This window comes from Pogoniulus pusillus, chromosome 27 (assembly GCF_015220805.1).
Source record: "Pogoniulus pusillus isolate bPogPus1 chromosome 27, bPogPus1.pri, whole genome shotgun sequence".
Taxonomy (NCBI): domain Eukaryota; kingdom Metazoa; phylum Chordata; class Aves; order Piciformes; family Lybiidae; genus Pogoniulus; species Pogoniulus pusillus.
The window spans coordinates 10,753,655-10,780,059 of NC_087290.1; the positions used below are offsets into that span (position 1 = coordinate 10,753,655).

The 26,405-nt window shown below is 40.8% G+C and overlaps 1 protein-coding gene across 1 annotated transcript in view; it reads left to right on the plus strand.

Moving 5' to 3' along the window:
* The first annotated feature begins 7,665 nt into the window (after positions 1-7,665).
* Positions 7,666-26,405, plus strand: part of PPM1E (protein phosphatase, Mg2+/Mn2+ dependent 1E) — a 68,879-nt gene continuing 50,139 nt past the window's right edge. Inside the window, exon 1 of the mRNA XM_064166549.1 lies at positions 7,666-8,147. Coding sequence (XP_064022619.1) covers positions 7,774-8,147 — 374 coding nt within the window. The 5' untranslated portion in view covers positions 7,666-7,773. The remainder of the gene's footprint in view (positions 8,148-26,405) is intronic.

A 26,405-nucleotide genomic window follows, 5' to 3' on the forward strand; every position in this document is an offset into this window, starting at 1 on the left:
GCAGGAGAAAAGCACAACCAAGATGTAACATCTATTTTTCTGTTGACTGTTACTGTTCCTATAGTCATGTGGGGGGACAAAGCTTAGAATCAGATTTATTCTAACATATTTCATGGATTAATGACAAAGGTGAAATCCTTGCTGACTGCCTTTTTAACTCCACCCTTCACTGAACAAAAAAAAGATGGAAGGAGAAGTCATTGTGTTCCAGCTTCCAGAGGAGACTGTCTTTAGCATGCTCAGGTTTATAATTATTTAGGAAGGCAGGTTAAAGCCTATTGTACTGTTTAAACATACTCTAATACTCTGCAAAATACATTTGATTAAGTTGTGAAGTACAGTTTGATGCTATATTGTCCAAAGACAAAGTACCTTGCAGGAAATTGAATAAATACAGAATTTACATTGCAGTAACACAAATATTACAGCAGAGTACATAGGGGAATAATACTGGGTTTTACAGGATGAGAACCAGGCAAGTTCTGGTTCCTAAACCAGTTCAAGCACACCACAGGAGCCTGGCTGCAGGGGAGCACGAGCCACTGGCTGTAGAGCTGGCAGTGTCTCAGAGCAACTGAGCAGCCTGCCCAGCCCTCTTCCGTACCAGTCCTCTCCTTGACTGGAGGAACCAGTGCCAGCTGCTCCCTGCTCCAGGGCTTTCCCTCTCCTTGGCTCCCCAGACTGCGTTCTTAATGTCTTGTGGCTTCTAGCCACAGAGTCATTTTGGATGATTAGGGTCAGGAGAGTTGCCTTCCCTTGGCTAGTGCAAGATTTCTGCATTAATGTTCTATACTGAAGAATGTAATCACTGGGAACTGGCTCCCTTCCCAGTACTGAATTTCACCCACAAATGCACCCGCAGTTAAACCATAACCTACTGTCTTGCTTCCTACAAGCAAGATGAGTACGAGATGCACTAGAGTCTAAGCTCTACATAGCTTTATCTACAGAAATAAAAAATGGTATTAAAAGCAATAATTCAATCACTAGACAAGCAGTAAAAATGTTATATGCTGAAAGGACGCATAGAAAAGTATGTATTTTACTGAGTCATTCTCCAAGAGTTATGGCAAATCCTGTTCCTTTTATTATGAGAATTATTTGCCATTGATTTAAATGAAAAGGCATCAGGATATGAAAAAAAAAATTAAAATCACATTTCATTTTCCAACAATGATAAGGAGGAACATTTAAAATATAAAATATCTACTACTGGATATAAAAAAAAGTAAAAAGGAAACTCTACAGACCTCAATAAATGGTTCTAATTGGATCTGGATGTGTTTCTCCAAACATGCTGCTGGCAGACTTGCTCAGTTCAGTATCTCACATTGCATTAGTTGAGAGTTTTAAACTTATGACACATTTACTTCTAATACTCTAATTTATTTAGCGTGAACCACTGCAATTTTAGCAGCAGCTACAGTTACACTTACTTAGTGATTATTTTTGTATTATGCATGTTGCTAAAATAAAATGTTTTGGACTAAAGAACGACTTGTCTCCTTAGCATGAAAGTTATGCCTACAAAATACAGCATGTCAGTAAGAGATCGTAACATAATTTGTAACACCTTTCTTACTACATAAGCTAACTACATATTTGACTGTAAATGCTGTTGAAAAAACATCACATAAAGGTAGCTCTTTAAAAGTAATTTATTAATGCATTATTTTGGACAAGTAACACAAATTTCCCTGGCTAAATCACAGAATTTGAGACTGTTCAAAGGAAGTTAGCACCAGCTGCACACATACTTGAAAGTCTATGAGTCCTACCACTCCATTTCATCTGTATTCTTACAGGATATGGATTACAAGAACAACGGCCAGAGACTGGGCACAACGGTGGCTGATTTCTGGTACTCCTGTTAAGTGGCTGGTATTTTTCAAGGTTGGTTTTCAACTTTGTTTTTTTTTAAGAGACATTTCTAAGTAGACTACTGTGAATTCAAGGTCTTGTGTCTACAGCAGAGTGTCACAGAATCAGGAATGTAATCTCAGTGAGATGATGAACAAGTCATTTAAAGTAAGCCTGTGGAGGAACCAAGGAAATATTTTAAATCCCACTAGACACCTGCTTTAACAAGCCTGGTTTAAACTTTGCTCCCATTTTTGGATGAACTTCACCCTCCACCCCAAAAGGGCAGAGTATGCACACACCATTAAATCCCTAGGACAGAGTATAAATGGGATTTAAGTGGCACTGTTTCATATTGCCTCCTCTGAGCACAAGTCAGCTTCAGGATGAGGAATTCCAGTAGTGCTGCATTGGCACAGCATGGTACTGTGGGACTTCAGCCTCCGATGAGATGTGATGGAAAAATGGGAAGTACAGAGGAAGGGGCTGGCACAGGCACACTTCCAGTAAGGTCTGCTGTCTGCTGATATCCAGGAGGTCTGTGCCCCTCATCTCCATTTAGCAGTAAAAGGAAATTACAGTAATGAAGAGTGAGTGATGGCTGAAATGAATCAACCTTAACAAGGAGATTTTTGGGCTGTGTTGTGCTCCTGCCTGCAGGATGATCTCATGAGGTGACAACCTCCAAACTACATTACTAAGTGTTATGTGGTCAGCTGTGTTCTGCTGAGGCACTCCCATGAGCACTAATCTATAGGCACACTTCAACCAGTCAGTCAAAGCTTTTATGACGCAACAAATTTTGCCTTTGTTAATGGGAAACAAGGTACATTGTGCTCCATCTGCTTTGACAATGTTCCAAACCTCTTCAGTCATTTTGAAGTGCTCAGCTTTTCAATAGCTCTTTCTTCTAAGTACTTTTCTCCAGCAGGTTTCCACATTCAACTAAATAGGCATGGACCAGTATCCTGTTTTTTACTATTGCCATTCAAAGAACCCCCTTTCCTAGACAGAGATCTGAATGGAATTTTCCTTTGGAATGGAACTGGAAATTTCCATGACAGCTGGAACTAGGATCCAGGCCTGAAATCCTACATTTTGCAATGGATGTGGATATTTCAGAATAATCTTTGACTATTAGATGGGAAAAGATGAGTTGACCTCAAAAACTTTAAAAGAAAAAAGGAGAGAAAGAAACAGAGATAAAGACTCTGCTATTTAGGAACAGCTTAACACAGTACTTATGGTAAAGCAGCCACTAAAACCGTGGCAACAAAAGTTACTGTACTTTTTAAATTGCAGCTGAACAAAGACTAAACCTAAGAAAAGTAACTGTAGCCTGATGTGGCTTGTCAACAAGAGCCTTCTCACTGTGTTCCTTTCAAATTCTTGCTGTTCTTACCCTTAACCAACTGAAATTATTATAGTGAATTGAACAACAATTGCCTCATTGAGTTTGAAGCACTATAAAAAGAGCAGACATATACTCACATTCACAAGGTGACTGATTTGATCATATGAATACATATAAAAAAACTTTAATCTCTTCCAGCAGTATAGTGCAAGCATCATTTCATGTATTATCCCGAGTACACCACCACATTCAACAACAGAGGTGCTTTTGAAAGGAGAGCAGCCAGAGGCTTGGAAATATCTGTTTTTCTGGTGGTTTCATCTGGCCAGGAAAACAGAATACAGCTTCTAAAATTACTTCTGGTTTACTGCAAAAGCCCTACTTTTTAAAGAGATCACTTGAAAGGCAGTTTATTTACCGTTGGGACTTCCCATTATACTCTTTTGTATGGTATTGGATTATATCATAGATACGTTAAACATTGTCAGGCTATTCTTAAAGCCTCTACACGTTTTGTACTTCTCAGTGTACAGGAATCACTGCCAAAGGCTACAACAAAATTTTTTAAAGCACTTCTTTTTGCACTCCATACAATTCAGGTCACCTTCTCAAGGCCTGCTCAAACCCTGCTTATTTCCCACCAGCAAAATGAGACAGAGGAAGGCACCATCTTAAGGATAAACCAGATTTGTTACAAAACAATACTGTAAAACCTTCATTTTAAAAAAATGGGGGTGGGGGTGGGGGCAACATGATGAAGCCAAAAGGACACAAACACCTGTATTTCTATCTCAAATTAGGTGCAAGTCTTACCCTCCATTTGACAACATGTTGCAAACCACTGATTTCAGACTTGAGATTTTATGAACTGTGAGTTTATTCCATCAACTCAACCTCATCACACAGGAGCTGCTCATACTGCTGCTACCCAGCAATCCACAGCACACTGAGGCGTTCTAAATTTAGCTTTCAGAGTTACTTGAACACTAAAAACATTTCATAATAGAACCAAACATGCCTCTCATAGATTAGTGCTTTACTTGATAATACATCATATTTAGAACTTCCTTTTCTGGGCAGCAGCAAGGAACAGCGTGGCTACCTCCTGTGGTAATTGCCCACCCCACTGTCTCCACACAGTGAAAGCGATAGCAGGTTTCTGGCTGCCTAACTCAGCCATACCACCCACAGCTACCATATGTTCCATTCCCCAGGTTAATAAGAATGGTTTTTCACCTTTCCCTCCCAGAAACAAATGTCAGCATGGCTTAGAGCCATAAGCTCCTTATTTAATAATGAAGCAAAACAATAAGAACTTGACCATAGTGCCAACACTTGACAAAGTATCCCAAGTACGAAGCTCTACTCTATTTCATTTTAATTAGTGTCCTTTGCAATTAGACAAATGATGAAAAGCACATGGGGACTGCCAAGATGAATCAAGGACATCTGGTAACTTTAACATTTCAACATGAAGCTGAGTAGGTATTGCTCTCAGATACTCTTCTATGCTATTTGAAATAACTCAAATAATACACAATTAATAAAAAATTAAGAATAAGGCTACCTAAATGCTTTTGAATCTTTTTGGGGTAGCCTTAATTATTGACTGTCATACAGCACAAATCTGATCATATATCTTATTGGATTACCTGTTACTTCCCCAAAATTTCATTACAAAAGGATTTTTTAGAATTGCTACAGTATCACACCAAGATTATCTGCATTATAGTTTCTTAGAAAATCTAACTGCCTCTGAGTTCTTTGTTCCTAATCATGAACTGAAAACTGCTTTTTCTGATACTTGCATTGAACTGCCTTCTCTCGAGGCCTGTGACTCACTGATGATGCAGTACACACAAACTTAAAAAAAAACAAACAACAAAATCCATCAGTGACATCATCAGCTGCAACTGTGAGCTATCTCCTCAGAACAGCAATGTTTTTTACCCCTCAAAACCACCTGGCATTCCTAAATTAACAAATGCTAAATTAAAAAGATATATGGTATACTACAAATAAATAAATAAGTATACTTAGAGGCACTCTTTCAGAAGCTCTGCAGTTTTCTGTTGCTTTAATAGATTTTGGCTGTGAAAGACTGAGACTAACTGCAGCAACCACATTTTTAACTCTCGTGGCTTTTACATATTCACAAGATTGCAATCGGATCAGTCAATGCAGTTGCCGGAAATAGTCTAAAATTAGTTTGGCTCTGAAATAATTCACCCAACAGAAGACTGATTTACAGCAGCACCTGACATGCAGAGGTAATTACTACAACACAGAGAACAAGAGGTTTTAGCAAGCTACTGTCCTTGTCATAATCCATTAAATTTGGGAATATTTAGAATCCTAGAATCAGAATCAGTCAGGGTTGGAAGGGACCACAAGGATCAGCCAGTTCCAACCCCACTCCCATGGGCAGGGACACTCTACCCTAGATCAGGCTGGCCACAGCCTCATCCAGCCTGGCCTTAAACACCTCCACGGATGGGGCCTCAACCACCTCCCTGGGCAACCCATTCCAGGCTCTCACCACTCTCATGATGAACAACTTCCTCCTCACATCCAGTCGCCATCTCCAGCTTCGCTCCATTCCTCCTAGTCCTGTCAATCCCTGGTATCATAAAAAGTCCCTCCTCAGGGTTTTTGTAGGCCCCCTTCAGATACTGAGAGGCCACAATAAGGTCACCTCAGAGTCTCCTCCAGACTGAACAGCCCCAACTCTTTCAGTCTGTCCTCACAGCAGAGGTGCTTCAGCCCTCTGATGATCCTCGTGGGCCTTCTCTGGTCATGTTCTAGCACTTCCACATCCTTCCTGTAATGGGAGCTCCAGAACGGGATGCAGGTTTTTTTGCACAAGGCTTGTGATTTTGTCATTTTCCAAGGTATATCTGATATGAAGGAAAGAATTCCTTCCCATGTGTACAAACTACTTGAAATGTCTGGCAATTAAACCTGCTCATTGTTGGTGTTTATGGACTTGAAAGCTCTGAAAATAGTTTTTCAGCAGCAATCAATAAAACAAGCCAAAGTGCCTTTCACAAATGAAAGACACTTATTAGACATCAGTAAAATATCAGCTGCAGTTTGTCTTCCATTGACTGGCTCTAACTTTTAAAGTTTAATTTGGTGTAACTTATGAACTCCCCTTTGCCAGAGCATCAAATGTGCAGGTACCATGTAATGTATCATTTATTAGTCCACATGGCTATTCATAGGCTGATCTTGAACATAAATGCCTTTAGTTTTGTTCCTAAGTGCTGGAAATGGGCAACTATAATCCCAAACCTCTTTCTTAGGAATTCATAGAATCATCAAATCACTTAGGTTGGGTAAGATCTTTAAGATCATCAAGTGCAACCATTAACCCAGCACTGCCAGGTCACCACTTAGCCCTCAGCACCACATACACAAGGCTTTTAAATCCCTCCAGAGATGGAGACTCCACCACCTTCCTGGGCAGTCTGAGACAAGGTTTAACAATCCTTTTGGGGAAGACACTGCACCTCACATCCAATCTAAACTGCCTCTAACACAACTTGAGTCTGTTTCCTCTCATCCTACCCTTTTTTACTTGGGAGAAGACCAACTATGTAGCACCCAGCTCCAGCCTCCTTCAAGGAATTGTCGAGAGCCAGGTCTCCCCTCAGCCTTTTCCTCCAGGCTGAACACCCTCCGGTCCCCCTGCTGCTCCTCACCAGCCATGTTCTCTAGACCCTTCCCCAGCTTTGTTGTCCTCCTCTGGACACGCTACAGACCCTCAGTGTCATTCCTATAGCAAGGGAGCCAAGACTGAACCCAGTATTGGAGATGCAGCCTCACCAGGGCCGAGTTCAGGGGGACAGTCACCGTCTCGGTGCCTCTGACCACTTGACAGCACAAGCTTTCCAGAGGGCATTTTTGCTGAAATGCCTTCTGTATAACGGCCACTTTCCCTCACGCTGACCCATTCGCATTTGAAAACCACTCCTCAGAGCATTGGCCTAGCAGCCAGACCGGGGCAGTGACGCTCCCACACCACGAGTTTACGCTCGGGCCCGGTCCTGGCAGTGAGCGGGAACCCGCGGAGGCGACACCGGCGCCGGAAACGATGAGCGCAGGGAAATCCTGAGGCAGGGATTAGGTAATAGGGAACGCGCTCTCAGGTTTCCTTCGGGTTCCTGAGAGGAACCTACGCGTCTGGCTGCCTCCGCATGACTCATCACATCGGCGCGGCTGGCAGCGCGCCTGCCCTCCACCTGCCTTCCCCCCCCTCCGGTCCCCTCGCCGCACGTTCGTCCCGTCCCTTCCCGCCGCGGGCCGAGCCTCCCACTCAGGCCGGACCCTTCGGCCCCCTCAGCGCCGCCCGCGTTACCGCCACCGAGACGCGCGCTCCCGTCACGAGAAGCGGCCCCACACACCAACCCCCCCGCGGCGTGCGCGCCTCCGCGTGTCCGTCTCGGGAGCGCGCGCGCAGGCGGTCCGACGGGCGGGAGGCGGCTGCCGGCGGCGGGCAGGGAGCTCTCTGCGGGCGCAGTGCTGATCCGCCGGCGGGCGGCCGGGAATGCGAAGCGATGGCCGCGGGCGGCTCGGGCAGCAGCAGCGGCGGTGGCAGCGCGGAGGAGAAGACCTACCGCCGCTTCCTCGAGCTGTTCTTAGGCGAGTTTCGCGGGCCCTTCGGGGCAGAGCCGGCACCGGCTCCCCCCCCAGCTGCCGACGCCGCCCCGGCCACCACTGAGGAGGAGCCCGGGGCAGAAGGAGAAGCGGCAACGGCCGCCGAAGCGGAGGAGGGAGAGGGCGAGGGCGACGCCGGCGACCCTCAGCCACCCGCCCCACCGCCGCCTCCCCCGCCGCTGCCCCCTCTGCCCCGGCCGCTCTCGGAGTACATCACGGAAGAAGAGGTGGAGGGCGAGTGCCTGGACCTCTGCCTGCAACAGCTCTACAAGTAGTGAGTGCTGGGCTGAGGAGAGGGAGGGCAGGGAGTGGGGCTGAGGGGAGCCTCGTGTATGGGGCTGAGACGACCCTCTCCGTGTCGGGGGGCGGGGGACAGGGGCAGGTGCGGGGCTGAGGAGGTCCCTCCTCTGTGTGAGGAATCTGCAGTGTGAGTCTGAGGGGAACCTCCCGCTCCGTCTGTGGGCAGGAGGCTCTGGGGCGGTTGGAGCCCCCCATGCTGGGGGACGATAACGGGTTGTGGGGCTGTGCAGGCGAGGGCAGAGGGCTTGGGGAGAGGAAGGTCCCCCAGGCAAGGACTTAAAGACTTTGGTGGTGCCGAGCTGCTGGAGATCAAAGCGTCCTGCCTGGTTCCGTTCACCACTCTGCTCTCTGCCCTCCTCCTTCCCTTTCGCCGGGACAGGGAGCGAAGAGGCGAAGGAATAGGCAAGGGAGAGCCACGAGCATCCATCTGGAGAGCAGCTTGTTTGGGGAGGGAGAGTGCTGGGGGAAACGTCTCACGCTCTGGTGCCAAAGCAGGAGGGGGATTTGCCTGTGGTTGATTGTACTGAGGCTTGAAATTGAATTGTTCTCTGCGTGAGGGTTTGTAAATGGGGAAGCCTCTGCCAAGAACGAAGAAAAGGGAGAACAAGGGGTAAGGAAAGACAGGCTGTCTGCCTCCTTCCCCCCTCAAAAAAAACCCCAACTTCAACAAAACCGAGAACCACATCGAGAAAGCCACACCACGTATTTAGAGACTGGGGAGATAAGAGGGGTAGAAAGCCTTAGGAGAAAGCTATTCATAATCATGGGGCTGTTCTTAACGTCAGCTGGGGAAAGCCAGCTCTGCTCTGCTCTGCTCTGCTTTTCTCTGTACGGAGGCAGTTTCCAGATTTGTCCTTTCTAAAGGCTGGTGCATAAAAAGGAAACAGATGGGATCTATTCCCAGTGTGAAAAGTCTGTGGACTGAAACCTAAAGATCAGTTACCAGCGCCTTGTATTGTGCTCAGCTTTGGCTTTGAAGGCTCGAAATAGAAGTCGTTGTTAGTGGCGTTTCTTTAGGAACCTTTTAAAACTGATGCCACGGGAGGAGACAAATGGACCTGTGAAAATATGCACGGCACACCGGGGAGCTTTCTGCCATTGAGCCGCTAATTGTAATGAGAGGTGTTACTCGGTCACAAAATAAATAAATAAAGAACCGGGTTTTACAACTGCATGGTCTGTTTCTGTTCAATTCTCATCTACTCTCTGCCTTTGTGGGCGATAGGGACAGCACAATGATAGCTGCAGAGGACAAAGCTCTCCTCTTCACACATGCTCATCCTGCCACCTTTGGAAAAGTCTTTCTCTGGAACACAGCAGCACATTCATGGGATGTCAGAGAGAGGCAGGTCCCTTCTACCTATTTAGAACACAATCTGCTATTTTAAAAACAAACTTGTGAAATCAAAATTCGGGTTGTCTTTTGGGTTTGATTTTTTTTCCAGTCTTTGTATAAATCTGTGATGCTTTTGACGGCTACTGCATGAAGCAGCTCTTTGGTTTTGTTTAAGGTGAAATCAGTCCAGAATTAATTTCATAGGCACCTTACATTATGGAGCAAAAAGCAGCTATCTACCTCAAAATTAAGGGATTATGTTGTAAGAAAATTGTTTTCCAAAGGCTTAACTATTTTGTCAGCGTGTAGAAAATGTCTTTTCAAACAGTAAATTAATATCTTTCATCTGAAGATAGCTAGACAGATATAAATCAATGTCTATCAAAGATAACTGTGAAATGTCATTCTTTAAAATGTATTTTAAAGTACTGTAAGCCAAATCTAATAACTTTTAATGCAGAGAGCTAAACTGGAGTAGTTTTTTCTTGAGTGGTGGTGGAATCTGAGGTAAGTGCAAGTGTAAAACTGTTCTTCAGGTAAAGTATTGTATTTTTAGCACACTCTACAGTCACCAGAGAAACTTAAAACTGTCACAGGATTCTATACCAGGCAAATGTGGAATGTCTTCCCTGTTCTGCATCTAAGGGTTCAACTGGTCAGATGATTCCAGAGATGGGAAACTTGATGCATATGAATAAAGCTACTTTTGTGCCAAATGGTTCTTAACAATGTTAAAACCAAAACAAAAAGCACATGAAACCCCATGTGAAGGGGAAGGTCTTTTGCAAGAAAGACTACACTGTGAAGGCATGTTTTCTATAGCTATATATTAGTTGAATGACTAGTTTGCATTATATGTAGCATGAGGATAAAACCCATTACTGTGAAAAATCCAACAGCTGTTTTCCAGCTATTTTAAGCACACAGCTTTAGTTCTTGAGGGAAGTAAGCCTGTCTCAGAAATGAGAGCATATTGCCAATCATGAAACAATAGAAGTTTTCTGCTGCTGTGCAGATCAGTATCAGAAGAGTTCCTATTTATGAGATGTTTCTGCTATTTGCTGAAAGACTCATATTCCCCTTTGTGATTTCCAGTTCCTGTTTTTTTTTTTTTTCTAGAGACAGCATATGCTTGGAAAATTAGATTAATGTAATCTTTATATCTGTCTAAGTGCCACAAATTGCGTGCTGTGTGCTTTTGCGCTTTTGTGGTGATCCTCAACTGAATTAAGCTGATCAGTGGGAGGTACCTTAGATGAAGAAAATCATAAAAAAAGAAGGGCGTTTGAAGAGTTGCAGTGGGACATTGGCTGAGAGTTTGCCAGTTGCTTTTGTGATTCTCTTCTAGAACATCTCTTTCAAGGGAAAGCTATATAATTTAAACACTCTCTATGTGGGAATAAATACACAGAGGACTTAATCTGTTAAATATGAGACCCCAGTACTGGCTTCCTCTGATTCAGGAGCTGATCTCATTCCTGACTTATTTTAAAGGAAGAATTTTCTAACTGGATGTAACAAAGTTATATATTATGCTCTGTTCTTTTTCTACTAGTACTTTAATATATTTAAAAAGCAGGTTCTTGACAAGACATCTGAAAAGTTAACAAAGATGTGGTTGCTAAGAGAGGAGAGGGCCAGACTGAGTTAAATAGTGCATCCTCAGGAGTTGTGCCACCAGGGAGAACAAACTAGTGTTAAGAATTTGAAATATTCAGTTGTATATTGTCCTTGCTTTTCTATCTCATTTCCTCAAGTTTTGATATAGTTGGTATCATTTGAAGGTTCAGGTTTACCCACAGTGATTTTGGTGGCACACCAAATATTTTGCTTTCAAATAATCATGTAGAAACATCTTTAGCCAGCTTACAAAGTTGACATTTTTTTTCCAGAGTTTAGATTTGCAAAACCTGGTAAGTAAAATCAAAATAAAACTGAGTGTGATGTCATCTTAAGTGCTTAACTAAGGTGCAGATGACAAAACGATCATTCTGAGGACTGCAAAAATCTTGCTCTGGCTTGAAACATGAAAAGAGAAACTTTAAAGCACTGCCCTTTTAGATTTCTTCACAGGGTACTGTGTAATATTCACAGAATGTGAATCATAGATCCCAAGTTTAGGATTCAATACTTGAAGTGAGATTTCCCTTTTTTGTTTTCCTTTTTAAATTAATCCTTTTTGTTTGTTTTAAAAAGAAAATACTTTGGAGAAGTTTGCTGGCTCCATCACTGATGTCTGAAGATGAATCCTCTCCCTTTAAAAAGTAGTTGTAGATGTTTTTCACTTGTTTTCTTAACCCTTATCATATGACAGCTGGCATTGTTGTCACTATCTGCAAGATTAAATTAGTGTGTTATGCTAGATTTGCTTTCTTAACATCATATTAAATAGCCTGTGGTGTTTACTCTTACCATTTGTCTTTTATCTCCTGTCCTGTTGATTGCAATGTCAAAGCCCTTTTAGGAAGCACAACTACTTTCCATCTCTTAATCACAAAAAACAGCCAAAAAGAAACTGAGATGCTACTTTTTTCATCCTCGTTTGTGAGGCCTTATGGTGGTGATAATGTTGGCCTGTGCTCCCAGGAATTGACTGAATTGGTTGCACCTTGTCTCAGAATTTACTGTTGCTTAATGAGGAGGCTTGATTGAGACCAGCTTTGGTGACGATTTCAGTCTTTGTTTCTTTATCAGTAACAATGTAACCATGTTTCGGCTGAGACAATGGAAGGGAGGCACAGCAGGTGGTAGCTGTGTTAAAGACTCACTGGAGCCCCCACCAAAGCCAGGAGTTAGTTCTTGAGAGTAGTTTTCCAGCCGGCTGCTGCCAGCCACATGCTGCACAGCCACAGCAGCCTGGGGTTCTGGATAGCAAGTGAGGACCCGGCTCTGCCGCTAAAGCATGGAGCTGTGTGGATATGACTGCTGACACCAGCATCCTCACACTCAGGGGACTCTAGTCCTAGAAATCATGGTGCTTCTCTGTAAAGAAATTCTGATCTGATGGAAGTGTAGGCAGAAAGTTGAGAGCTTCAGTATTGTAACTACCCTTCAGTATTGCCTTATTAGTGTTGAAGAGAACCCACGATGAAGTTCATTCCATGCGTTGGATGGTGGTGATATCATAGCATAGAGTTGGACACATTTCATACACTTCAGACTAGAAATCATGAGCTACAAACAGGTGGTATTTAATGATAATCGCTTTCAAAACATAACTGATGTCCTCCACAGTGAGAGATTCTTTACATTGCTTTGAAAACATACTCAGTTCAGCTCCCACACTTTTAAAAATACTGCATCAAATCGAATATTTTGATACTCCTTTTTAAAAAAAAGGAATATCAGCTAAACTGAGCTGTTTGAACTGCAGAGCTACATTTTGTAATGGGTAACACGTATGGTGACATTTCAAAACTTGCTAATTTAGGATTAAAAGGATGCTGAGTTTTTGAAGACCAGTGGTGACTGTGCTTGGAAGTTGTTTAATATAACATTAAAATAGAAGTAATATATAGTGATTATGGAAATACCTAAATTCCAGTGATTTTTATTTCAATGAAACTTGCTAGTAGTGCAACAAAGTAAAGACAATTAATTGTGTTAGGAGTTTTTCACACCAAGATTTTTTTCACCCAAGAGCAATTTGCACAGATTCTACTACGCCCGGTGAAGCTGTTTGCTTTTGATTGAAGAGTTAGATCTGTGCTAACACATTCTTTTTTTGGACCTTATATAACCAATGTTGAAACTAGATTGAGTTACCAAGAAAGAGTGAATATATCAATTTGCAGGATAAATTTTACTTGTAATATGTTACTTTTAATTTATAAGATACTGAGAAACTTTTGGCTAGCTCAAAGTTTACTGGCCATCTTGTGAAACTACTTTTGACTCTATCAGATGTGATGATCATGGTTGGCTTCTTTCCTTTGGGCAGTTTGGTTGCTCATTCTTCTCTTTTGCACAGAATATTTTTATCTTTGAAATCCCTCATTGGATTTACTTTCAGTGATGCAGAGTATTTCTCTACCTGTAGTTTGAAGAAAAGATAGTCTGCTTAGTTGTGGTTCTATTCACAGAAGCTTTTAAATACTTTTGTTGATGTTACCATGAAACTTTTGGGTTGCTTTACAGTATTTTATTACAAGTTTCAGTGCCTTGGCTGCTGTCACTGGTGTAAGCTCTCATTCATTTTTTGTTGTCATGCTAAACTGCACCCATGATCACATTAAAAGCAAAAGCAACAGGCCATGAAGTACTCAGATAATGAGAGTACTCTTTATTCCCATATTGGATGTCACTTTGAAATAATCTCTGGCTGTTCTGCACCACTTTTTTTCTTTGTGTCATTTGGTGCATATAGTTCTTTTGGTTTGTTTTTTCCTAGCAAATATCCTCATTGCCTAGGAAAGAGATGTGAGAAATGAGATGAAATGGAGTTAACACTTTAAAACATTAGATGTTCTTTGAACCATGCTTGCAAGACTGCCTTATGCAATGCAAGCAGGATTACATAATGCATATGGTTTTAAAAATAAATGTGTCCTGGACAATATGTGTCCATAATGTGTTAGTAACCTATGACATGCTACTAAACTGTAAATGGTCATTGCTACATGTTGTAATGTGGGTCTTAGCTCAATTTGGGTGTGCCAAAATCAACCACTAAACAAATATCTTGGAATTTTGTTGTTGTAACATAGTTGTGATTAGATAAAATGAATGCAGATTGTGGACTTGTTTTACAGAAGCATTTCTGCTGTGCCTTTGTACTTCATTAGGAAGAAACAACATTACCCAACTTTAATAAGGCATTTTATAAAGAAGTAATCATGGGAGTCATAAATTAGAGCTGCATGGGAAATAGCTGCCCCTGGGTACCTCCATAATTAATACTGAAGTTAAACAAGTTAACTAGGTTGCAGGATTACCTCAGTTTATGTTTGTATTGGATGGAAAACAGCTAGAGGCGACTAACAGTTGAGTAACTGAAGCAGCATTTTAATCTGTAGTGCTGTTCACCACTTCTGAACTCTGCATCAGCTGAAAAGTTTGATGATTTGTTAAAAAGTTGACTGTGAAACTTTGTGGGAAAACGTGTTTGGATGCTCTCAAGTTTGAACTGGGAGGCATCTGTGCTGTCTGTTAGCTGTAATCATGATAAAAGGAATATTTGATTAATTGAGTTAAATTGTGGGTAGCTCCTTAATGTTCTCAGAGGATATGAATTTGGAGCTGTTTCTGTTGGCCTCTCATGATCCAGTAAAGTCTGTTCAAATTTGCCTACCAATTTTTCAAGTTTAGCTTCTTTTGCTCTTCATATGCAATCAAGAATTTGAGTACTTTCTCTTGTTTGAGGAGATGTGTTTTTCATAGGCTCTGTATTTCCATCATGATGTACCTAAAAATAGAAGCAGTGTATAAAAATAGGCCTTGGCATGTTAATGTCTTGGCACAGTCTCTAGGGCTGTTCCTTTCACCTCAGGCTATGACCTTCTTACTGAGGTTCAAAAACCTGAAATGAATGTGGTAAGTTATTCCTCATTAGTGTTAGGAACAGTGTAGTCTGTGTGTTGCAGTAATTAACTTCTAAAGGAATTCTTTTACTTTCACTCCTAGCATGTAATGACAGGACAAGGGCTAATGGGTTTAAACTGGCAGAAGAGAGATTTGAACTAGATGTTGGGAATGCGTTCTTTACCGTGAGAGTGGTGAGACACTGGCACAGGTTGCCCATGGAGGCTGTGGATGCTCCCTGCCTGGAGGTGCTCAAGGCCAGGTTGGATGAGGCCTTGAGTGACCTATTCTAGTGGGAGGTGTCCCCCTAGATGGGCTTGGAACTGGATGATCCTTGAGCTCCCTTCCAACCCAACCCATTCTGTGATTCTGTGAAGCCATGGAAGGCTGAAACCCTCTCCCACTCTGGTTAAGGCTTCAACAAATAGCCCAAATAATCATCTCTTTCCTTTTGTTACTTCTCTACAGAGAATATTTGGTAACTAAAATTTGAGTTTCTGTGTATCCAATCTTTACATGCAATGAGCCTTTGCTCATTATTTGATAACATTGATAAAGATCATAATGCAATTATTATCTTTTTCATAAGGTATTTGGTTGATTAGTTTATAATGGATCACCTGAAAATCAAGGTAAACATTCAGTTTCTATTGAAACCTTGGGGTTCAGTTGAGGATAGTGGTAAAATACCTAAAATTCCTACCTGCATAAAAAGTAGGAATTTAAACTAATGAGGGAATATAAATTAATTGTACACACTTAGAGATACAACATGATGCATATTTTAAACTAAAGCTTTTGCAAGTAATGTCATTCTGTTCAAGTCATCTCATTCCCTGAGTTTGAGGCAAGCATGATTGAATGCATATATTTATAGATAAAAGTCCCTATCTTGAAAGTTTCTGCTTTCAGCTGTCTTATTACCACTTTCTTCTGAAGCTTTCAACTTCTTATTATCACAGCTCTGAAAAGCTGTGTAAAAACCTGTGTGTTAAATAACAAGAGGTCAAAAGCTCAATATTTCTAGAGATCAGGAGGGACACTGTTATTTGGGGAACAGATCTGCTTTGTGCTTGCAGAACATGGGTCCACTACATTGTTCTTAGTTTTGTTTTCTCACTGGAGTGTACTCCACAAAGAATAAGAGATGTACCTGTTACAAATAAGTTCAATCTCTCCTCTTTTTGGCACACCAAAAAAGTTATGTCAGACTTGAGCAGAAAATCTTAGTGTTCAAATGTGAACTGTTGGTCAAAGTGCCTCCATTAGAAATAAGCATTGCTATAAATTCTGTGAGGTCTTCCATTTGCATTGAATATTTTAAGACTTCTGACACATAGACATAGTTTCAGAGTGGTGCTAGTACATATGGTTCTACATATAGTAGTAATTAGTGGTAGAACCATGGGATGGTAGTGACTGAAAGGGACCTGCAGAGATTCATAGGATGGTTTGTGTTGGAAGAGTCCTTACAGATCATCCAGTTCAAACCCCTCTGCCACAGGCAGCGACACCTCCCACTAGAACAGATTGCTCAAGTCCTAATTCAGCCTGGACTTGAACACCTCCAGGGAAGGAGCATCTACAGCCTCCCTGGGCAACCTGTTCCAGTGTCTCATCAGTCTTACTGTCCTTGATTGAATCCAACCCCCCTGCACCAAAGCAGGAACTAATAAGCAGTTTTAACTACTAAGTAGTTTTGATGTGCTCAGAAAGGATAAAATTTGAGCTACATTCATGTCTTAGAAATCTAAAGAGAAAATGAGATGTTACTCATTTATGATACCTGATAGATCCGAAGAAAGAGAACCAAATAATTTCACATCCCTTATAAACCAAAAGTGTGAACTCTTTTCTCTGCTCTTCAGCCTTTTACCTCAGTGGTACAAACTGTGTAAAATCCTCAAGAAGCAATTTCTGCCATCTAACCAGGGGGCTAGAGTTAGCACCATGTCACGCTGTGTACTTCCCACTGAAGTAAGTGGAGAAAAGAAGATGCAGTTCCAGGAGACTCTGGCTAGGGCTATCTTCCAGGTTACTTGGTGGAGAGGAGAGCTGAGCCTATATTAAGTAATCTGAACCTCTTCCCCAGTGCATTGTTCATCTGAGAAGGAATTTCAAGTGGTTTAAACTTTCCTCATTGGTGTTAACCTTTTTAAGTTTGACTGATTATGAATGACCCAAATGATCATAGAGAATACTTCAAATCTGACTAATTACAGTGGATACTAATTTTAGGGGAAAAAAAAAAACATTTGGGGATGTTAGATACTTTTGGTTTAACACCTCACAAAATCAAGTTGATACAATTCACATGCACTTTGGTTTTATTAGGGCTGTTGCTGTTTATGACATTCAATGCGGTGACTTTTAAAAGCATCAGACAACCACAAAGTTCTAAATCTAGCTCTGGGAATTAAAGCAAAAAGAGTTTCTCCTACAAAATTACTAAATATCCTGAAGTATTTTCCCCTTAAAAAAAAATATATCTTATAAACTCTCCCAAATGTCTTGGGAGATGTGAAAAGGAAGTTTTGTCAGCAGGGAGTAAGAACAGGCATTTTTAATTCTCTGGAATTAAAAACACATGATAAACCTGAAAAACACATCTTAAATTCATCCTAATTAGTTGGACATTTAATGCAGAAAGTAATGAACTGTAGATAGATTGATATTTTTTTTTTAAATGTAAAAGGTGTTCTTCTGTTTCTCTTAATGTAATTCTATATTAAATAGATAAAAGGAATTACAGAATATATAATGTGTAGGCGATTATTCTGATCTGCAGTTGGAAAGTACTTGCTTGTTTCAAATGGCTGAAGCTTGAAGTGAAACAAAAATACTACAGAACTCACCATGAAACTGTGCAAGTTGGTATCTAGGGATGCAAGTGCCCTACAGAACCCTCATTCTCCAGGGCTTCCTTTGGACCACAATTTCCTCCACTTCACAGAACTATTTTTTACCCAGTAAGAAAAGCTTAGGTGAGAGACACTGCAGTAAGTGGTTGAGCCTGTGCTGCTCTGGGGTGTTTCTGGGCCACCAGGTGAAACCTGGACCCTTTTTGACATCAACAGGCTGTAATGAAGATTGGTGCTGTTTTTTAGAAGATTGTCTAGCTGTAAAAAAGGCTGTTGAGGCTTCACCATTGGTATTGCACTATAAATACTTCATCATTTGCCTTTCAGATTTGTTTTGTGAGTAAACATATGGGGTCTTCCAGACTGCTCTTGAGAGATTTTTTTTTTCTGTCTGTGATAGCAAATTTCTTTCCTTTAAACATTTACATTTATAATGAGAGGCAGTTTGAAGCTTCAAAAATTCCTCCAAGTCTAAGTAAGATAATTACCATCACTCAAGGCCTGAAAAATAGTTCTTCAATGAGATGGGTGATGGAATCTGTAACAGAGGAGATCTAAGTCAGACACCAATCAAAGAAGTCACCAATTCACTTTAGGATTAAAAGGGCAGAATGGAAATATGTAATAGATGCAGTATCAAATGAGAAGAATTAAAACCAAATAATTGTGAGAGTGATTTAGACCATTGGAAATATCAGATCAGCTAAAGCACTGCTAAAAGGGCTTGCCAGCATGCTCACTCCTGTAGTCAGTTCCCTGCTAGCTTCATACCTAATGGGCTGTGTTTAAACATCTGAGTAAAATGTTGATTGAACCTAATAGCCTAATCAGTTCCATTTAAAGTCTGGACAGCTGAAATCAATGAAAATTCACCTCTCCAAGGTGAACAAAACTACATTCTACTTGATTCCTGGGTGACAACAGCATGTTGGTTTTTTTTTTCTGAGCCATATTCATTAATTCAATAATCTAACTGTCAAAAGCAGCTATAGTACAACAGATTTAGTGTTATTACTATGGATTTAGGAAATGGTAATCTTTCTTAGGTTCCACCATCCTTTTTTAGCAGTATTGAATGCTTCTTTCATGACAAAGAAAGTCTGCCAAGGTAAATAGATGGTTCATATTGTTGCGTTCAACCAGTGTGTCTGTGTTCAAAGCCAACTAGAGATGCTTTTAGGCTTCCAGGAGAAACTTGAAAATATTTTAATTCTCTTTCAGGTCCTCCTCATGTTATTTTACCATTTCATAAATGGGAAGTAAGAAATCATAGTCCAGAAGTCTCATAAAACCCAGAAGTAGTTTGATGTAGCCAAGCTGCCCAAGAAACTAATGTTAATGAACTCGGGTGCTGCATGTTAGAGATTATTAGGAAGACAGTGTTCTTAGTTTCAGAAGTCAAAAACTAGGCAACTAATCTACTAGTCCCACTCATCCAAATACATCAGTCTGGATGGAATTGGCAATTAGTAGATTTGTTCTTTCTGATATGTAAGCAGACTGGTAATTATTAGATTTGTTCTTTCTTGTACGTGAGAGATCTGGTACTCTGCTTGCTGCCAGCAGAAATTGTGTGGAGTGAGATGCTGACTTAGTATCAAAATATGGTATTTGCAGCTTTATTAACTATATCCTTAACTCACTAACCTCCATGATCTTGTCTACATGTTTGGATATCCTGTGCAAGAAAGCATTTCATAAGTGTTCTTTTGCTCCGCAGATTAACCTCCTGAATCCAAATAGAGTTTACCCAAGTCTGCTGTGTGAATGCACTTAACAGTATGAGGATGGTGCTGTTCTCTGTATTTTCTTGCAAAGGTTAACTATTCATTTGCTGTAGTTATAATCTGAGAAATTAAAAGAACCCAAACACATCACAAGGCAGTATATTTTAAAAACAGCACTGGTAGCTGATTAATTTAGCTGTAACTTTAATGGTTGCTTTCTGTGTGTAGTTGCAAAACCATTACTACAGTGCTATCCATGAAGAGAGTAGAGAGTACTAGTGCTGGTTTAAGTAGGAAATATGAATACAAGCTGTTAGTCTCACAGTGCAAGGGTAAGTGACATGATACAGAAATTTTGCAGTGAGTTCTCTGAAGTTGCTACCCTTGATGTAACACTGGTGGGAACAACAAACTGGGAAAGCTCCAAAAAATGGCAGCACAGACAAAGTACTTGAGGAAGTGTTACCCTTGATATCATGCTTGCAAATATATTGCAGATTGTTTTATCTTTGTAAACTATTGGCCAAGACATAGCATTCAATACAAAAAATAAAGCAAACAAATACACAGCCTAGATCTTATCTATGACAGCTTTACTATACCCAAGAAAGTAAACAAGTCCACACTCAGCAGTAAGATCAAATTAGTTTCCTTAGTTAAAAATAACATGCTTGTAAACACACTAGAAGATACATAAAATCAGTTAATTGGTGTGTTGATGTCTCTGTGGAAGTTCATGTGCTGAAAGCATATGGACATAAATAAGCTTTACGTGCTCTTAAGTATAAAAGAGGATGTGAAGAGTCAGGTGATGCCTCAGGCAGGAGTTAGGCCTTGACACCTGCAGGGGATAGACCTCAGTGAATGCCTGTTTATATAAAAAAGTAGATGTACAGTGATAACATGTAGTTAAAAGCTGGTTTGACTATGTGTCTCTCTAAACCCATTGCCAGTTTTTACTGTGCTCTTAAACTCAGCCCAGTTTGCTCCTGTGATAGCTCTGAGCTCTCCTCTCCCTCTGAGACCTATCTAAACTTGAAGGAACAAATCCAGATGGAATATAATTCTGAGTAGCCACGCTGAATATGAATTCTGCTCATCCCTTTATCTGCATGATGAGTTTTGTTGAAGTTATTGATCAGCATTAAGGGTTGAAATTAGAAACTGACTTTCATTAGCTGAAGGCACTGCAGCAGGTTTTACTCACTTTCTTGTAGTGAACCTGTCAGACAGGTTCACTTAGAATCCAGAAGTGTAGCAGGAGGACTGTATCCCAATATTTTAATGTGACAGCTACCAAGGGAGTTACTTTCTGAAGCAGAAGAAGGGAAACTGGAAACATTGAGGGGGTGGATGCAGACAGATATGACAGGATTCTAAAAACCTGGGATTCCTGATGACATAGGCCTTCAGAGACCACCCACTGAGCTTTGGCAGGTAATAATCTAGGAAATTATAATACAGCTATTTTAAGTGAAGCTGTGGAGATGTTTGAGCTGAGATCTTCATTACACATACAGGAATGCTTTTGCTGCTAGAGCTCTGCTATTTTAGCGAATTATATTGAAGGCAAAAAGAGGTTTCAGAATGGATTTCGTAGTGATGTAGCATCCAATTAAGCGAGTAAGAGTACAACCGAATTCTACAGGAGCTAGCATCATGCTATTCCTACAAAAGAAGGAAGATCAGTCAGCTTAGATCTGCTTTTACTGAATAGTACTGGCACGTATCCTGATGCTCTGTGTGCGTGTACCTATGTGGGTAGTTATATTGTAAAACTCTGGCGTGCAGAAGAATTATTGCAACTGAAGATCTAAGATTTAATCGCCGCCCAGCTGCAGTGTTTCTACAGAAACTCCTTTCAACAGAGTAACTCTGCATCAATGATGAATATTACTGTTTGTAAACGTTTAAAGCAAGGTGTTTGCATTGTACTACAGAGCCTCATTGCTTTGTTGCAAAGCCACCAGACAGCTCTTTGTTTTACAGCTAACCAGATTAAGCATCCTGACTAGATCTCTGCATGTTGCTACAAAAGCATTCCATCTTCTCCCTTCCCAGCCTCACCAAACCTAATCAGTTGTTTTGAATCTGGAATATAAAGCAGTATGTATGTAATTGGGGAAAGAAATTGAATATATTTATTGGTGGCAAGGGAGTTCAGCCTCCAGTGGGGCAAATGGCAATGTGCATAATGAGGTTCATAGCATGAAATTTAGTGGAATTGTTAAGGAATTCCTGTCAGAATGTGCCTCTGATAGGACTTATCGAAGACTACATGCTACTTATCTGTCTTCTGTAGAGAACTCTAACTCCATTTAACTGTCAGTGCATTGATAATCCTTCCAAGTCTGGAATTGTTGATAGAGTGCCAAATATCTTGGATTATATATTGTCAGAAAGAGTAAGATCTGTGATTGTAATATCAAACAAAGCAGATGTAGCTATTTAATGAAATCGTGCTGAGCTTTTAATATGGTATAACATAAGCCCAGACATCTACTCTTTTAAAAACCATTTGGTAACATGGGACATTTCAGTATTGTCTTGGAGATAAGACAGAGAGATAAAGGCTTTTGGGGTTATGGCTATCTGCAGATGGTCATTAGTACCTCTGTGGCATTATGAAGGTGGTATTACAATATGTTGGAGATGAGACAATGTTCTAGCATGCAGCAGGGAAAAGATAATGACAGGTAGGACAAAACAGCCCAGTGCAGAACAAGTGGTCTGTTTTAATTCTAACTTTCCATAAATCAGCATCTGTCTGCTAACTTTCCATAAATCATCATGTGTCTGCTTGCTATTCTATCCTTAAATGCACACACAGAGACACATGCACACACAGGCTTTGTAAAGAAAGATATTTTAATTTAAGACTGATAGAGGCTGTTGTTTCTCTCTTAAAACTGATGTCCTGTGTCCAATCTCAGAACGATTTCTGCCAACTGCAGTACCAGAGGTTAGCTCAGGGCTTCTTTCAGCTTCCTGTTGTTCCTGCTCCCTCTTCCCCAGTCAGTGCTTATCTGGAACTGCATGCTGGTGGCAGTTCTGCTAGTGATTGATGTGGTAGTGACAACTGCATATGAAGTACCATACCAACTCCACCAGTTCATGGCATCTCAGCTGCCTGCCAAATGAGGGGATGCTCATCACTTTTGCTCTCTTGATACAGGTGCCATGAACTTCTGATGTTCTTACTTGGAAGATGGCAGCACCTTCTATCCTTATGTATCTGTAAGATGTCTATTAAAAAGAGCATTTAAAGCAGATGAATAATTCTTGTTCCTATCCCAAACCCTCCTTGATGATTTTTTTACTTTCACCCATAGCAAAGTCCTTGAGCGAATAGCTGCCTCGAGCCTACATTGTTCTTCACTTCCTTTTCAACTCCAAGGTAATAGCAGTTAAATTTAGGAAAATAAATGTTGATTGATGGAATTTATTCATCCTGCCAACCTAATGAGGCATCGTAAATATATTTTTGAGTGTGTAAAACCTGCTGAGAGCAATTGTTAAATACAAAGATACAGTGTCTTCTTGAGTCACTTGTCTTGGAATCAGGAAGTAGCTTGAGCGAGTCACTGTTGATTCAGATTTTTTTTTCCAACCTGCAATGGTGCAAATAGATTATTTTTCAGAATTCTCCAGAGGAGGAGTCTGACAAAGCAAGCCTGTCTGGGTTTTGACTTTATCCCCAGAGATGCAATCAAATGGCAGAATCGCATCCAGAATTGCAAGAAGTAAAATAAATTAAGGTTTCCATTTCTCTCCTGATGCCATATTTCGTTTACAGGATCTTGTCTGGGAGTGACTTTTGTGGCTCAGCAGTGTCCTTGTTTCATTTACCAGTGCTTTGCCACAGATCTGGTTTCTATTCTAGAGGAAAAGTGTTACCTGTCTATATTACACTGTATATTGATAATAAAACAGAGACTCTGATTCATGCATGATATGCAAGTCTGCAGTTATTAGCAGAGAGAAGATGTCTGCCAGCATTTGGAAATGTTTGTCATAATACAGGGAATGACAAAGGCAATTGGTAGGCTGGAATTCCCTTCACATGGGTTCCTTCATTTGCTTCTTAACTAGATAATTCCTCATTAGTCCGAGAAATGCAGGTCAAAGAACCCCGTCAAAATGTGGTCTTTGTGGTTTTGTGCCCCGCTGTTCATCTCCAGGAAATGTGGGTTGAATGAGTGAATATGAATTCTGTTAATTATCCATTTAATTTGTGCAGGGAGAAACAAATTAACCTTTACTTGCAAAAACACCTCACTGCAGTGCGTACGCATTACATGGGTGAAGTGTTTGTTATTCGTGTTGCTACCTTACTGTGTTTTGCAAAGTTCAAGAGAATAATATTTTAACATCATATTCCTTTGGGTGTGCTGATCCTACTCGTTAAGACTTCCTGTAAATTGAAATGTTGCTTTTAAGGTCATTGTTCTTTATGCATAAGAATGGAAAGAACATGATGCAGTTGTAATGGAAAAGAGCATTGCTATGGAAAATGTCAGCATAAATTGTTCCTCTCATGTATACAGAGGTTCTGGTGTCAAAGGTAAATGTTCTGTATTAAATGCCTTGGAATTTCTTTAGCTACAGCAAATGTTCTCAGACTTGGCTATTTTCTTCTGAGTATCAGCTGGTTTGATTTGGCACTGGGTTACAAAAACCTTACACTAACATTTATCATGAATGGGAGAGCCAGGAGCAAAACCAGTGCAACTGACAGCATCCTGCCTTGCCAGAGAACATTTTCTTGCTGTCCTACCTCCATTCAGGTTTTAAATTACTATTCTGTCCTGGGAAAAGTGTGCAGATGTCCTTCTAACTCAGGTATAGCACAAACTATTTGGGGCAATAAAATAAAACAGAAGGTGAAGGCTCTTAAATTGGACTCTAAGGTAGCTCACAGACCCCATAAGATGAGTGATTAGACTAGGTGAAACAGATTAAAGCAGTGATTCACATGATAGGATGAGCATGGAGGAGGGAAGCTGTACCTCAGAGCTTGTGTTTTAAGAGTACAGGAGTATGGTTAAGAAAATAATTTGTGAACTCTGTGTTTCCCTTTTGCCTGCTGCTTCCAAAGGGGTTAAGCAGATAATGCTCTGAAAATATACTCTGGACTTACATAATTGTCTTATCAGTAGTTCAAGTTTAAACATTAGTTTAGGTTTTAGACCCTAAACCTTGTTTCTGCAAAATTCCTATTCACATTTTCTGAGCCACTTAGTATTTGTTTCTTCATTTTCAAGAGTATAAAACAGACATGATTTTGGCAGCTTCAGAGAAGACAGATGAGTTGTTTAGCATACTTCAGTTGTTGTGGGGTCTCAGGAATGTGAACTGCATTGGATTGTTTTAAGATTCAGCTTGACAGGGTGCTGGACCATCTCATTTAAACTACACCATTACCTGGAAAGGTTGGACCAGATGATCCCTGGGTTCCCTTCCAACCTGGCATTCTGTGAACTGAAAAGCCTAAGCCCTACCTGTTGGAAGAGCTGCAAACCAATTTAGAAATTGGCCAAAATATTTACACATCTGTAGCACCGTTCATATCATCTTAAAAATGTGCAGGGAGAAAGATACTACTGCTGAGTACAATATTTTAGGGGACAAAAGCTGAATTTTGAGTTTGCCTTCTAGGACCATACAGCATATCCACTAAGGTTGCTTTTCTTTCACAAGTGACTTTTAAAAAACAATATAAACTCTTAATTCTCCCTCAAAGAACAGCTGTTCCATTTCTCTGATCCTTTTTGCTGCTCCTTTCTGTGCTCTTTGTTGTTTGTCTGCATGTGTGTGTGCTGGGAGCAGTAAGGTGTAAGGAAAGAAAGCTGGACTGAGATCCCAGAGATAGATTCAAGTTGCAGGCACACTCAGGGTTTATAAAGCAGTGTAACAAGTCTCCTGTTCCTAATAATTACTGCCATTCTAAATGCTTTATTTTCCTTTAGTGAAGAGTAACCTGGCTTTTGAATAGCCTATTTGTTATAACTTACAAGTTGTTTCTCCCAAGTGGCAAAAGAACAGAACCCACTGTTTCATTTGTGAATTTAAGACAGTCATTTCCCCCCCATATGCATCCCTTTACGTTCTCTAGGGAATAATCTTGCCTGCCACTTTGCCATGACATTGTTGCAAGGTCCATTATTCTATCCTAAGTAAATATTATATTAAGGTGTGTCATTTAAGAGAAGGTTTATACAGCCCTGTTTAACTTTTTAAATGCTTAACAGATCAAAATAATGAAAATAAATTGCTCCTGTGTTAACTATAGGAGAATGCCCATGAATTTTAAACAACTGGCCTCAGTTATCCTTCCTGCTGTGGTGCTTTCATTCAGAGAAGCCTGCAGCAAAGCACTTGGCCTAAAGATGTTCATCTGCTGTGGTCTCTCCATGGAAACAGTCTTAAACCACAGAAAACATTTCAGTTTTAGAGAGGCAGTTGACTCCTAAAGTAACTTTTAGTCCAGCCTCATGTGTGCTAGTCACAGGTTAACTAGGCAAGGCTGAAGGATGTCCTAAGAGCCATTTTAAGAAGTTAAGGGCATTGCTATTGCTGCCATTTCACTTCTGCTGCTGGTCTTTGGAACGCTCTGCTCCTTCACTACAGAGTTTTAATGTCGTGGCCCTTTTGGAAAGCTGGGGATTATGTGCTCTAATAAACTCATATTGTGGAATCCTGCCGTTAGTTAACCGTTTGCTTTTTGTTGTTTTTGCAGACGCAGAAATTGCAGCTACAGCTCCTTTTTTTGAGCTCTTCTGGCAGCT